General features: G+C 42.7%; 1 protein-coding gene across 2 annotated transcripts in view; it reads left to right on the plus strand.

Annotated features, from left to right (window-relative positions):
- Nucleotides 1-15,337, plus strand: part of B4GALT4 (beta-1,4-galactosyltransferase 4) — a 32,789-nt gene extending 17,452 nt beyond the window's left edge. For both annotated transcript variants that reach the window (XM_082074051.1, XM_082074050.1), the window contains 6 exons: nt 452-931; nt 2,072-2,304; nt 5,894-6,081; nt 11,435-11,557; nt 14,111-14,215; nt 14,636-15,337. In XM_082074051.1, the coding sequence (XP_081930177.1) occupies nt 664-931; nt 2,072-2,304; nt 5,894-6,081; nt 11,435-11,557; nt 14,111-14,215; nt 14,636-14,777 (1,059 nt within the window). In that variant the 5' untranslated portion in view covers nt 452-663 and the 3' untranslated portion in view covers nt 14,778-15,337. The remainder of the gene's footprint in view (nt 1-451; nt 932-2,071; nt 2,305-5,893; nt 6,082-11,434; nt 11,558-14,110; nt 14,216-14,635) is intronic.
- Nucleotides 15,338-15,611: the final 274 nt, after the last annotated feature.

The following is a 15,611-nucleotide window of genomic DNA, read 5'->3' on the forward strand; positions in this document are numbered from 1 at the left end:
CAATGCAGCATCAATAATACTCTATTTCAGAAGAAAACAGTTTAATTCTGCAGCGAGTCATGTGGTTTTCATTTTGGTGGGGGGAGCTGACTTATAGCCAGGAGAATCCCTTGTCTTGCAGCTGTTGTTAATTTTGGTAATAATAGACGTAGTAAAGCCTGTGTATTGCCAGGCACTGTACACAGACATAATATGGGGTAGTGATTGCACTTTCTGATCTGAAGGGAGGGGGTGGGGGAAAGATTGGCAGTGGAGAACAAAATAGGAAAGTGATTTGCCTAAAATCGTGCGGCTGGTTTGTGGCTGAGCCAGGATCAAAGTTTATGACCAGTAGTTCACACTTGCTGTTTCTTTCATGTTTTGCTGTAAGATCTTTTCATGACATCTGTGAAGGAACAGCAGCGGAGGGCAATAGAAACTCACTCTCTCCTCCCTTTTTTCCTTTGTCCAGGTTAAGTCGTATTTTCTGGCATTTGAAGAGCAAACAGCACCATGGCTCCATGAATTGCAACAAAGCAGGAAGCGTGGCAGCTCTTCCTACCTCCAGCCTTCCTTCCTTACTGTGACGCTCTTCTTGGGACCTTTGGTTGCGTCCCCGCTGGGTGTGCAGTGACCTGCCTCGGCAGCAGAGCAGAGGAAACAGTTCATAGATCAGTGAGAGCCATGGCCTTGAACTCATGTGTCTTTCACCTGTTCTACAAGTTCAAAGTGTTGGTGCTTGTCACTTTGTGTTTGATGGTGCTATGGGCCATGTTCAGTTACTTTGTGGACTCCAGACAGGAAATTACTAAAGCTAAGAGCATGGTGGACGATTTCAGAAAGGTAACTAGCCTGAAGGACAATCAGAAGGAAGAGAAGATAAAATCAATTGCGAAAGTTCCCACAGTGAAGTCATTCCAGGATCACTGCCCAGCTCTTTCTCCGTACCTGCGTAAGTGATGGTGCTTTCCTCTCTTCTCTAACATGTTACATCTGCTTTTGTACTGCTGACTTGATTTTTTTTCCTAGCTTTTTTACCATTAAGACACTTTTCCTGTGAAACAAATACAATGCAACCAGTTGCAGTAAGCAGTTCTGCGTGAGGAAGTTACTTGTGGCACAAAGTACCTTTTGCATTATTTTAATTAAACTATCTTTATCTTGACCGCAAGTCTTTTCACTGTTCCTCAGTTTTTTGCATTTTCATTATTAGATGTATTTTTGTGTCTCTGTCTTGACAACTGAAGGGCTTCTCTGCTGCATTGGGGTTAGCACTACTTATAATGAAGGTTCAAATAGGTGGCTGTTTCCTTGGCTTGGCTGTTTTTATTACCCACTTCTTTTGTTGTCTCGGTGTTGCTAGCAGCACTGGGCTTCTGCTTTGCAGTACCATGTCATTGTTCTTTTCCTCTTCCTTTTTTGTGAACCTGATTAAGGATTTGTTTGGGAAGCTGGATTCTTCTGATGAAGTCCAAAATGCTCCTGTCTAGCTGCACACTAAGACACATTTGCTTAGGTAAATGCACTGCGGCTGCAGTCATCACAGTTGCCTTGTTTCTCTTTCATGGGTTTGCTTAGTCCAAGTCTGGAGGGGCTGGAATTACAGCTCAGTGCAAGAGAAGTGATGAAAACTTCATTTAGCTACAGAAGGCCTTGGTAAATTTTATCTTCTAAATTTATAGCCTTAAGCCCGTGGTGCTTGTTTTATTGTCATGCTTTAAGCAGAGATGACTTCTCACGGCCACAGTTCTATGTCTCTTTGTCACTTTGCTCTCCTCTGCTTTGCCTTGGCAGCTGTTTTCCTGCCAATCCTCCTGCAGCAGTGTGGAACTTTTGATTTTTTTTTTTTTTTTTTTTAATACTTTTGTTTTTATCATCACTATAATCACTTTAAGCAACTAAACACTCCATACCCTCTCCTTTCACTGCCTGTGTAATGTGCTTGTAGCACTACTTTTCTCTTGGAAAGGCAGGGAAACCAATTGGGGCTTGAACTTGTGTTTCTTATGCTGGTTACAGAGTGCCTCATTACATAACTGGACTAGCCACAACCAGAAACACCTCAGGAACACTTCTTGTTCTTCTCTGACAGGAGGTGCCAGCAAACTCACCTTCAAAGCATCTCTCACGCTAGAAGAAGTTGAAAAGGAGAACCCTCAGGTATCCAAGGGCCGGTATCACCCTACAGAGTGCTCAGCATTGCAGCATGTGGCCATCCTCATCCCACACCGCAATCGAGAGAAGCATCTGCTGTACCTCTTGGAGCACCTCCACCCCTTCCTGCAGAGGCAGCAGCTGGACTACGGCATCTACGTTATTCACCAGGTGAGGCAACTCTGCGGAGTTGTGTTTGGGTGGGGATGATGTTGTTGCTGTGCGGTCTGAGGAGGGGCTTGCTGCTGCCTCTGCTGTCCGACATCAGCCCTCCCAGCCTGCTTCAGACACTTCTGCTTGTAGAGGGACGCAGCTGTGTGTGCAGCCATTGCTGGTTGCACTGCAGGATCTTGGTTGCTGTTAGCAAAGCTGGGAAGTGTTAACAAACAGTGTCTCTAACCGGTGACCATTTCTCGGTCTAAGTAGCTCACTGTTCCCGAGTTATTCAAGGCAGGCATGTTTTGCCATACTAGTGCAACTCGCTTCTCTTGCAGTGTACACGTAGGTAACAAGGCTGACATGTTTTCTGTCTTTAAATTTGGAGTTTTTTGGATTGGAGGCCTCGGTTTGTGTCTAGCTCTTCTCTCCCATCTCATCCGCTTACTGACTATCGTGTAAGCTGTGTGTATCATGTGGTTGTACTTATTTCTTCTGTCTCAAACTAAACACGCCAGCTACTGCTTGTGGGTGCTTCACTTGTCCAGCAAGGGCTGTGGGAAGAAATAGTTGTGGCAGAGCATTTGGATCTTGAAAGATTTAGTAATTTCTTTATTTGCATTCCTTCTAGCTCTACTGAGTCAGTGGCTAAAATTTGAGCATACAGACATGTCACATTGTCTTTCATCTAAGGTGCTTATGTTCAGGTCACATGAGCTAAAAGCAGTATAGATTTCTCTTTTGTAATAACTTTTATTTTTCTTGATCCTTTATAGTATTTGCTTTCTTTTACTGTCATTTATTTAAGTGTTCTGCTTTGACTCAGAACAGATTTTTCAGACAGTAGGAGAAAAAGATTAATATGGTCTCTCTTTCCTTCTGTTTAAAGAGGCTAGAGTCAATCAGTAAGAGACAGTGCATTCTGGGTGAAAGCTTACACTTTTGCTGAATGACACGGCACAACAGCAAAAAAGTCATGGCAGGATATATACTTTCAGTTAGAATAGACTGTTCTTTCATTGTTTAGAGTCATCATGTGGCCTGTAGAGTGGAAAAAATGAGGCTTTTTTCTGCATTCATATGTACTGTAATTGTATGTATCATGGCCCGCCAACTAGCAAGCAGTAGTTACCAATCAGTCATTGGGAGAATGGATGTATGTTCTTCATTTATTGCAATACATGCTCTGGAGAGCAGCAGTTGTCATGTTAGCAAAAAATAATACAGAAGTAGGAAAGTCTTGTCTGATGTGAGCAGCGATGTTGAGTCTGAGCTTGTTCTATCAGAGTTTTTACTTGGAAGATGGAAACTTTTGCTTAGCCTTTCCATTTAGATAGGCATACTGGAAGACTGGAAAATGGGTCTAACAAAACTCTCTTTTATGGCAAATCCATTTTCACTCTCCATTTGTGATGCCATTAGTTGTTTCAAGTATCTTTTGGGAAAAGAAGTATTTAAAACCAGAACTTAACTATTTAAAATACACTGAGCTTACTTTGGAGGAAGATTAAGAAATGGGCCACTTATGTTTTTCTCTGTGAGCCACTGAAGGGCATATTCCAGATCTCTTCTTTATGGGCTACTTCTAACAATTTGAAAACTGTGTTTCTCTGCACCAATGTGTGCATACATGATACTGAAAAAAATGTGAGTTTGTAATCCTTGAAGGGCGGAATAATTTATTTCCCAACATAAGTTTGTCATTTGGTCAGTATTGTTCTTCTGTAGCAAGCAAGGAAGACAATTCTCCCCTCAATAAAAGTTGAGAGTAAACTTTGCTGTTGGTTCAGCATGTGGTCTAGCATTGAAAACTGCCTCTCCTGGAAGGCAATTCTAGCCACCTGTTTGCTGCTTTTGTGCAAGAAGCGGCCTGTGGTGGCTTCTCTGCTGGGGGAGCCAGAACTGTAGGAGATGGGAGATGCTGCTGCTGAACTGGGCTGGGTTTGGTACCCGATACCTGTGAAGTTATTTGTATGTTTGTTTGTTTGTTTGTTTTTCCTAGTCATCTGAGTTGTTTTGTTCACTCAGTAACTGTGTTTTCATCATCAGGAGAAGATTATCTGACAGATAGTTTAATATGCAAGACACTTAAACCTACTCCCCACCTCTTAAAAAAAACACAACAAACAAAAAATCCTCAGAAATTTGACATCATAGATTTTGCGTGAATTGTATCTAAATTTTTATTGGAAAAGTGATTTCCTGGCTGAGAATGGAAGCAGTTGATTATCCCTCTCGTAATTTCTCAAAGTGGGCACTGACTGGGCTCTGTCTCCCTAACTGCAGGTAAGGAGCCATAAATCTGCTTTGTGTAGGAGCACGTGGCTGTTGGCGATGGTGAACAAATTGCTGCTTTAGAGCAAAGCTTTACTTCTTAGCATGAAAAAACATGTTTTGTATACAACTGCTTTTCCCTAAATCTAACCTTCTCTCAGCTGCAGAGGCCAGCTTCTTTCTTATCTTCCATGCAGCCTCTTTCTGTCCAGGCAGCTTCCTAGCAAATGACCCCTTTCTCTTGAAAATTGCTTTTTTAAAACAAACAAACAAACTTGTAATTCTGGAAAATATGCTTCCTATCAGTTTCTGGGAGCGCAGGGCTTGGCCCTGTGTCTCCCAGGTGAGAACTGGAGGCAGCTGACCACTTTGTCCTCAGCAGTAGAAAACCTTCTACAGGCTGGCATGTCTGTACAGCCCAGTGAAAAATAAACAGCAAGATAAGCATACCTGTTGCTGCAGAGTGAATGGTGTCATGGTAAGCTTACAAAAGTGCCAGCAGTGTGTATATATGTGTATACCTCAAAGGTGAAAAAGTATATCTTTGAAAAGTGAAGATGCAGTAACTTACCGCAAAAGCAAACAACGAAGACCAGTAAAAGTAAAGTGAAGCTCTGTGCTATGGGGAGTTCCTGTGCAGCCAAACAATTAGGTTGTAGATAGGAGTTAAAAATGGAGATAACTTATTTTTATTTCCCACTCTGCCACCTACTGTGTGCTTAGGGAAATACAGTGAACTCTTTAAGCATTGCTCTCCTCCAAGCTGTGTGGCATAAATCATCTGTGGCAGGTGCTCTGACATCTATGAACGAATTAGTATGGGAGTAATGTTTTTTGTCTTTCTTTGTTTTAATTTTATTTATTTATTTATTTTAGGTCTTTTTTCGGGGGTGGTGGTGTTAGAGTTTTGTTTGTTTCTTTGTTTTTAAACTCCTGTAAACCTGACTGACACAGTCGTACGAAGCATCAGTTTCTCAACAGTTTACTGATGCGTCTTTTACTGTGTAGCCTTATGGGAACTCCAGCGCAGGAGCAGCAATGGTAGTGCAGTCGCATCGTGCAGCATGTGTGCTGCTGGTGCCCAGATAACCGTCAGCACTCCTGGCCCTGGCTGTGTTTGTTCATGGCAAGTAGAGACTGAAGAAACACTCTGCATCACTGGCTGCTTTGACGATATATCTGATGTTATGGGGGAGCTCTTTGTGCTGTAAAGGCTGTGACCCATGCATGTGGTTGTGCACCGTGCAATCAGAACAAATGCCCAGGAGCGGGTCGGATTCAAAAGGTTTGACTCTTTCTTCAGGGTTTTTTTTTCCATTCTGTTCCACAGGCTGGCAGCACCAAATTTAATCGAGCGAAACTGCTGAACGTAGGATACCTAGAGGCCCTAAAAGAAGCAAACTGGGACTGTTTCATTTTCCATGATGTGGATCTGGTTCCAGAAAATGACTTTAACGTCTACATGTGTGACAGACAACCAAAGCACCTTGTAGTTGGCAGGAACAATACTGGATACAGGTAGGAAACCAGTAATATGAAAAGAACACCATCTGGGAAATGCCACGTTACTGATAATGTTCCTCTTCTGATAGAGCTGTATACTGGTATCTACCCTTCCTCTTGACACCAGATTTCTGGGGGGTAACAGTCTGCCTCTCTAGAGCGCCTCCTGACAAAAGAGAACTGTGTGGCATGTTTGAAGTCAGGTCTGTGTTCACCTGTACAAATTATCATTGTCATCGTTCTGTTTTCTGGGGTGAGGTAAAGGCTGTTCCGAGAGGAAAGCAACATGACAGAGGCTGTGCAGAGACCTTCTGTCAAAGCTAAATATACATTTTCAGTCTCCTGGTCATGTGATTTTGACATTGTGATCTTACTATTGTGCTAACAAAATTGCCACTTAGCTTTTGCTGCTGAAGAGGTAACTTCTGATATTGAGAGCTCAAATGTGAGAATTTGCCGAGGGATGGTGTTGTCCTTTATTTAGCTGTATAGCACCTAATACAGGATTGTTCTGATTTTTAAAGGGGTGCCCCTATGTGATAGTCTGGTATAAATAATTTGAAGTGAAAAGTCAGGTTCAGTCTACCTCAGAGAAAAAAAAGCTTCTGAACCTGATGAATTAAATGACTAGAGTGGTTTCATTGAATGTGTTTCTTTCAAGAGTCACCCTTTAGGTCATGTCACTCTAAATATTAATTAGGCTTTTCAAAAGCTGATCTCGGAGTACTTTGAAGTAAAGGTCTGCTTTGCTTCTGGGCTTCCATTAAATAAATGAGAAAGAGGTGGGATGTGCAAATTCTTATATAGTATAATATTAACTTTCCAGTTATTCAGTGAAAAGAGGAACAAGCACAAACGAACGAGGCTCATGACAAGTTTTTGAAGCACTGCACCTTGCAAAGAGGATGCTGGGGGCCACAGGATGGTCATTCACCAAAGCAACAGAACCACTGCTTTGGTTAATTGACAGGCATATAGAATCCAGACTAATAAGATGGCACAAAGCTTGAGGTGCTTTACTTAACCTCCTGTGCCTTAGTTACTGAAAGTGTTTAGCTTACCTCAGTATGCAAATGGACTTCTTTGCTTTTACTAAGGGTTCTTTTTACTATTAATTTCCTCAGATTTCTCCTGTTTGTAGAAGGGAGCTGTTAGTTATGGGTTAGCTTTAAGTATTGCCTTTCAAGAGTCTTACACTGACAAAATGTTTTTATTGTGAATCCCCTGCATCTAGGGTGTTATGAATCCCCTGCGCCAGTATTCGCTAGGATACTGGTGGTTTGAATTAGATTTGTACTTTCTTTTCTGTGTCAGTGCTTCTGTTTATATATCTGTGAGGTGGGGATAATAATGCTCTACTTCCAAGGGAATTCCTGGGTACGTTTGAAGGAATCAAGATCTTGAGCTCGAGAATGATACCCAAACTGAGCTGAGATGGCAGGTTGAAATCCTGTTTGGGTGCCCTCAGTGTTTTGTTTAGGCTGAGGTGAGCATACTGAGACATGTCACTCAGATGAGGTTGAGAAAACTGAAGTCATACAGGATCTGCATTAACACAAAATGTCCTGGGCAGGAATGTGGGCTTTCTGTGGGTTTCTTGTGGATTTTTGTTTTTCTTCTAGGGGGAATATCCTCTATGGTGATGCGGTGCATGCAAGCCTTAGCAGCTGTGCACCTCAGCAGAGCAAGTACCCTATGTTTAGTAATATAAACTACAACTTGAGTTTAGATTCTTTGGGAAAAGGTTTATATATTCAAACTTTAAAGATAAGGGTGGGAAAAAAAACTTTCCTAGGATAGCTAAGCTATTTCCTTGAGAGCAGCACAATGTCCTTTCCTGATGACTATTTCTATTTTATGATTTCTTCAGTCCAATTTTAAAAATCCCAAAGGAGGTACTCTGATATTCTCTTGTCCTCCGGGAAGAGGTGGTTGAATGCTGTTACAAAGGTGCGCTTTTATAGATGATGTCACCTAGGAGCAAGATATGCCTGGGCTGTGCCATTTCTGCTCTGCCCGAGGAGGGTTGAGTGTGCAGCACTGTCCTGGTTACAGCTCTGGCTCCTTCAGTGTCTGCCTCTCCAGGGACACGGGGGAATTATGGGGTGTGTAATCTCCTTGCTGTCCATTCTGCCCCTTCACTGCACTTCTCTAGGGTACACATAGCAGGAGTCTCAAGGTAGTAATAGATAATTCAAACTTGATAGGGCCTCCCCTGCCTTATGGTTGGTCTCCTGTAGGAAAGGAGAAAAAGGGGAGAGAGCAAGAAAGACTAAAAATTCCAGAGGTAGAAAAAAAAGACAGATAGAGTACAAGAGACTGCATCTGCTTGGAACAATCCTTTTTTGTATGTTTATTTAGATAACACCATCTTTTGGAAAGTATGTCACAGTCCCAGCAAATGACAGTTAAAGCTTTTTTCGGACAACTGGAAGAAGCCTCATGTATACAGGCCCAGGTTCTTGTGGAAGACTTCAATCATCCTGGTGTCTGCTGAAAGTGCAACACAACAGGGTTCAAGTTGTCCAGCAGATTTCTGAAGTGAATTGATGGCAATGTCTTGACGTGAGTGATCGGAGCTGATGAAGGGAGGTGTTCTGCTGAACTTCATACTTACAAAGAAGAACTGATCAGGGATGCGAAGGTCAGAAACAAAGAAGGAATGAGGCAAATAGCAAGATCACAACCGTGGACTTCCTGTTCAGGAATCTGCTTGGAAGAATCACCTGGGAGGCAGTCAAGCAAAGGTGGATGGAGACCTGTGTGGATGAACAAGTAGCTGCTGAGAAAACTTGAGCAAAAAAGGGAGCATGAAAGAGGTGGAGGCAGAGTCAGATGATTTGCAACAGCACATAAGATGCTGTCTAAGCATGCAGGGAGAAAAAACAAAGCATATCTGGAGTTGAATCTTGCAAGCATTGTGAAGGGCTTCTACATGTATGTCAGCTGCTGGGAAGACTAGGGAAAATGTGTACCTGCTGTGTGGCAAGGGACAAGAAAAAGTCCAAGATAATCAACTTCTTCTCTGCCTTGGTCCTTACTGGCAAGATTTGTCTTCAGGAATCCCAGGCTTCTGATAACAGTGGAAAAGTTTGGACTTACGATGACTTACCTTTGGTGGAAGAGGATCAGGTTAAGGAATACTTAAACAAACTGGGTATACACCATAAAATCATGTGACCCAATGGGATGTGTCCATGAGTGCGAAGGGAACTGGTTGCTGTCATTGTGAGGCCATTCTGTTATCTTCGAAACGTCATGATGATTGGAGGAGGTTCCTGAGGACTGGAAGAAAAAAATGTCACTTCTATCTTCAGCACAGGCAAGGAGGATTTGAGGAACTACAGGCTGATCAACCTCACTTATTAATCCCTGCGAAGGTGATAAAGCAAATCTATTCACAAGTCATGCCTGACCAACTCGATAACCTTCTCTGAATTGACTACATGAGTGGATGAGGGAAGAGTAGCGGGTAGCGTTTATCTTGACTTAAAGGAGGATTTCAACACTGTCTCCTGTTACATCCCCATTGACAAAGTGATGAAGTATAAACCTAGATAGTGGCCAGTGAGGTGGACTGAAGAGTGACAGAACTGCTGAGCTCAAAGGGTTCTGATCAGTGAAACAAAGTCCAACTGGAGACCAGTCACTAGTGGTTTACCCCAGGGGTCAATACTGGGGTCAGTACTGTTTAACATCTTCATTAGTAACGTGGACAATAGGGCAGAGTGCCCCTTCAGCAACTTTTCAGAAGATATAAATCTTGGGGGGGTGGTTGATGCATGAGGGACTTTGCCAGGCTGCAGAATGTGGCCAGCAGGAATCTCAAGTGTAATAGTTCCACTCAAAAGAAATGCAGAGCCCTGCAAGCTGGGGAGGAATAACTTCATGGACTCATCTGTGCAGTAGGCCAACTTTGCAGAAGAGGACCTGGAGTCCTGGCAGACTCCAGACTGAACATCAGCCAGCAATGTGGCCTTTGTGGCAAAGGCTGCCAGTAGTATCTTGGGCAGCGTTAGGAGGGGCATTGTCAGCAGGTTGTGGGAAGTGATTGTGCCCCTCTACTCAGCACTGGTGGGATGGTATCTGGAGTGCTGCGCCCAGTTCTGGGTTCCCCAGTGTGACAAAAATGTGTATATAGTGGAGAGAGTCCAGGGAAGGGCCATGGAGATAATTATGGGATTGGAGCATCTGAGAAATGAAGAGATGTTGACAGTGCTGGGACTGTTCAGCATGGAGCAATGGCAGCTCAGGAGGGATCTTACTAATGTGGATAGGGAATGAAGAAGGTGGAGCCAGACCCTTCTCAGTCAGAGGCAAGAGGCATAAACCAAAATACAGGGAATCTCATTTAAACATACAAAAACACTGGAACAGGCTGCCCAGAGAGGTTGTGGAGTCTCCATCCTTGGAGATGCTCAGAACCTGAATGGATATGGTCCTCAGCAACTTGCTCTAGCAGATCTGCTCTGAGCAGAGTGGTTGGACTACTTGATCTCCAGAAGCTCCTTCAGCCTCTGCGCTTCTTCTGTGATCCTACGATAGGAGCAAAAATCAGCCAGGAAGAAGAGTCTGTGAGGGAGGTTGTATGTGGTGTATTTTTGGGTTTTGTTTGGTTTTGTTTTGTTATGCGTTTTTGGTTTTAGGGGGTTTTTGGCGACTTGTTGGTTTTGTGTTTGTTTGTTTGTAATAAAGGCTGTGTTGTAATGGTTACCTTAAGGGCCAAGGAAGAGGAGGGTGTCATAAAATGCAATTAGCAAAATGGTATAAGCACGGTATGTAAATACCTTTTTAAAGTAGATGCAGTTTCCCGGAGAAGGAAGGTAGAAGTTAGAAATTAATCTCATTTAGAGCTGAGCTCCATCACATTATGTTACTAAGTAACTTGCACTGTGCCTTACCATGGAATTGGTCCTGTGTCATTCCTAGCAGAGCTCAGGTCCCACAGCAGATGCCCCTTTGCTGTGATCTGATTTCATTCCACGTTTTTCAGATTGAGCTCTAAGACAGCAAATGGCTTTGCTATCATTTTTGCAAAGCTTCCGCTATATTAGTGCGTGGCTTTGTTCTTTTTCTGCTCCTCAGAGTCCTTGATGTCCCTTTTTGACTGGCAAGGGGGGGTTGCGTAAAGAGAGTGACTACTGCTGAAGGCTCTGTTCTCTCAGTTGGAGCATTAACTTTTTATGGCCTAAAGCAAACCACCATCTTTTTGTGAAAAGAAGAAAATGAAAACAAGACATGCCTCATGGATTTGTGCACCCTTAACTCTGTGAAAGATGGGTCTAGATCCAGAGTTTCAGAGGGGTATTTTCCTTGTCGGTAGAACTTGACTTTTAATTTTTTGTTCTCTCTTCCTGTGTACTTCTAGGTTACGGTACCAGGGATATTTTGGAGGGGTAACTGCTCTAACAAGAGATCAGTTTTCCAAGGTGAATGGATTCTCTAACAACTACTGGGGTTGGGGTGGAGAAGATGATGACCTTCGAATCAGGTAAGTTATTTATTTATTTATTTATTTTAAAGCTAGAAGGAAATGGATGCGAGAGGTAGATGAATTTGTTTTAAAAAACAAAAATAGAGTGACTTCACGCATAGCTTTCAAAGGTGGAACACTACAGGAGCCTTCAGTTCGAAACAGTATTGCTGTGGGGATTTGGAGTGTGAGAGGCAGTTCTGTGAACAGTTTCCTCTTTGAAAAGGTTCAGCACACCTGAGACCTCGTCCTCTTCCCAACAGAATTGTTGGTTGGGCGGTTTTGTTGTGGGTTTGGGTTTTTTGGGTGTTGTGGGTTTGGTTTTGGTTTATCTTTTGTGTGTGTGTGTTTTTTGGTGTGGTGTGTTTGTTTTTGTTTTGTTTTGTTTTTCTTTTTTTTTGGTTGGTTTGGTTTGTTTTTGTCTCAGCCACACAGTATTTGTATTCTTGCTTGGAAACTGATAATAACTGAAATAAGATGACTGAAGTCTGGAGTATGATTTGCCAAAGAGACCCAAATGTATTGAGTTCCAGTACTTTGCAAGAGTGTGGGAGTGTTTTGGTTTTGGTGGGATTGGGTTTTTTTTGTATTCATCGACTACCCAAGCAGGGCTTAGTTTGTACGTGGGTGGTGTTGATGATAGTTAAGATAATGAATAACTTGAATTTTAGAAAGAGTGCATGTGTATGCATATGCCCTCTGCTCTTGTTAAAACTAGTTTTGCAGACATGCCTGCCAGTGTAGGAGAAACTTGTTTGTTTGAGAGGTTTAGTGAGACAAAGAAGCCAACGAAACTTTTATCTTGAACTTTCACTTTCTGCCTAGGAGGAAACCTCTAATCCTGCATTGTTATTAGTGGAGAAAGGAAAACCAACAACAAACAGAACCCCACAAGCTCTGCTGGCAGAGCCTATCAATTTGTAACTTGAGTATATTCTGTCATTCTTAAGTGTTTATCCTTTTCAGTTGCTTAAATATGCAGACATTTTGAGGACATAAAATTCATATCCCTTGTGATGCTAAATAATTATGCTGGTGAAATCAAGCATCCTAAAGTTAACTTCCAAATGAATGTTTTTGTCTGTGTTAGTTTAGCAGATCAGTCAGCTGTATCTCAAAAGAAATCTAAAAGCTCTACTGGTGACATGGATTTCTGTCCCTTAATTAAAACTTTTTTTTTTTTTCTTCCTACCTCTAGCTAGATACACCAGCTTCTCCTTTGTGACCTCTTGGGAGCTGGCTTTTATAGTGGGAAGGAGATAGCGGGTCCCATCTTATTCTCCAGCTCCCTGAGAAGTGTCACAGCAGAGAACCAGCTGTGCAGCAGATCAGCAGGATTTACTGAGGGTCTCTGTGATGTTTGCAAGTGGTTGGAATCAAATATGATGCTTGCTTGTGCATGGTGCCTCATAACTTTGCAGCTGTTGTGGTCTTGGTGGGGAAACCAAGTCATATAAGCCAGAGCATGCAATGCAACTGGGCTTGGCTCATGCCTTTTCTCTTGGGTTGATCTTGGACTGGGCTGGTTACAGAGTTTGCAGCAGGTAGGAGTGGGAAGCTTGCTGTCTCGGTGGGTGGCTGTGTGGAGAGATCCTTGCAGCCTTCCTCAGTAAAGACAGCAGATGGCAGCATCACCTTCGGTATATTGAGGAACTCAGGGCTGGAGAGCTCTTGGTCTGACTGTTGTGTCTCTATGCTAAATGTGATGGTCTCTTTTGGGCCTTTTCCTAAGGTGTGCATCACAGAGAGATTTTAAAATCATTTGCTGTATTGGTTTGATAACTTAGGGCTAGAAACAGTCATTGCAAGGCTGTAGGGGCTAAGTTTCTTTAATTCTTGGTTTCCTATTGCTCTTTCAGCTGCTCATGTGACTAGCAAGGACCTCAGGCTATTCCTTAATTCCATTTTTCATGAATTTAACCCTTTCTGCTGACAGGAAAAATTTTTGTGCTCCACAGATATGTTTAAGGACAAAAGCTCCAACCAAGTGCCTGATGTCAAACACTAAATCCACATATGGGGCTTACTGTTTCTAGCACTGTTTTCAGAAAGCAATTTTTCTTATCAACAACTGAAAATTTTGCAGCTGCCTGCCAACTGATAAAAAAGAAAGCATGTTTTTTTTTTAACCCCCCTCTTTTTTTTAAAGTGGAGAACTATCAAGTTACAGGGGCTTTCAAGTTACAGGGGCTTTCTTGCAGGAGTTGGGACTATCTTGTTGCAAAATCTGTGAAATCTTGCTACAGACCTCCCAGGTTAATACAGGGTAGTAAAAACTACACAGACAATACTAATTTAAATGTGCTCTATTCTATAGCATGTGCATAAAGCTCTACATGATCCCTACTGTAGTAGCTACCTGCTTCTGTTCAAAAGAAGGGGGTATCTGTCACCCTACTGGACCTGCTCTCCAGAAATACAACTCTGAGCCCCATTTCTCTGGCAAAATAAATAGGCTGTGGAAGTTCTCTGTGCTTGCTTCCTTGGCACCTATGAAGTCTCCAAATGTTTTTTTCCTTAAGAGCTTGGTTACTGGTGATGTCTTGCTCACACCACTATTCTTTCTTTCAGGGTTGAGATACAGAAGATGAGAGTGGTGAGGCCGTCTGCTGATGTAGCCAGGTACACAATGATCTTCCACAAACGAGACCACGGTAATGAAGAGAATGGAGAGAGGTGAGTTATGAACAGTGTTCTACCTTGCATTCTCTTGGTATGTGGCATGGGGCTGGGCAACTGGGGCAGAGTTCTTTGCTCTAGGCCAAACAGGCATTTTGTGGTAGCTAGAGGCTCTGGGGGACACCACTGTTCACAGCTGGCAGTTGTTCTGTATGTGAGATCTGCCTAGAATTGACTGGGTCATGTTCCTTAGAAACTTCCAAAGTTGTAGTTACGTGGATATGATTTATCATTTTAGAGATTAAGCCAAAGAACTCATTTCACCATGTCTGATTGTCTATGCTGGACAGGAAAAGCATAACTTCATGTTTGCAGTAGATAGAGGATGGCCATAGCTCTGCCTTTAAGTTTACTAGTAGTGGGAAAGAGCTCAAAACTCCTTGATGTCAATAAAGATTTTCTGCTCCTTGTCCTCAGGATGAAGCTTCTACGTCAAGTATCTAGAACATGGAAAACAGATGGACTGAACTCTTGTTCATATGAGCTGCTCTCAGTGGAACATAACCCTTTATATGTCAACATCACGGTGGATTTTAGTGTGCAGCCCAAGATCTCGTAAGGGCGAGCACCACACAGGTTAGAGGAAGTGGCAACAGATCATGTTTGTGGTTGCTGTTACAGGAGATGACTCCCGGCACTCTGCTTGAAAGAGTACTTCAGCAGGACAGAAGAAAGTTTTTCTTCACAGCGTCTAATTGATTGGTTGAGAATTTGCTTTTGTGAGGACTGGAGCGGCTGACCTGAGGGACAGGTCTTAATGTTCATCTATGCACTTTCTGCCGGGACACCTGCAAAAGTGTCCTTGTTTGGGCTGGTCCAGTGGAAGGACTTGAACTGAGTCTCCTGAAAAAAACATTGTTCTTGCAACTATTTCTACCGAAACTTCCTATTTGTTGTAGGGGGAAGACAGCTTAGCACTGCCCACACTTCCATGACTTCAAAACAAACAGGCCAGTCTTCTATTAGAAGTACAAGGATTCTTGACCAACCACAAACTTGCTGAAAAAAAAATAATTTTTCCAATGTGAGGAAAAACTGTTGATGTGTGAGGGAAGGGCAATAATGGCAATATGTGAGAAGATTTTAAAAATCTCTCAATAAATACACTCCACTGAACTCAAAAGGCTTCCCTTGTCCTTCATGAGCTCAGCTCACTCTGCACTGTGATTGCTGAAATGTCCTGTGGCAACGTGGAAGTCTGAGTTCTGCATTAGGCTGCGTGTTATTCTGGCGTGATCTGGAAGGAAAGGCAGTGGCCAACTATGTCAGATGGAAGAAACTGCTGTCCACATCTTTTAATGCCTTGGGCCACAGTTAGCAGAGTGCCTATTTGTATACATACCCAGGCCATTATTTGTGATTCTTGCATTAGAAGATTAGTGAAAGTCTGTGG

The sequence above is a fragment of the Streptopelia decaocto genome, assembly GCF_964273445.1.
Source record: "Streptopelia decaocto genome assembly, chromosome: 1".
In the NCBI taxonomy this organism is placed as follows: domain Eukaryota; kingdom Metazoa; phylum Chordata; class Aves; order Columbiformes; family Columbidae; genus Streptopelia; species Streptopelia decaocto.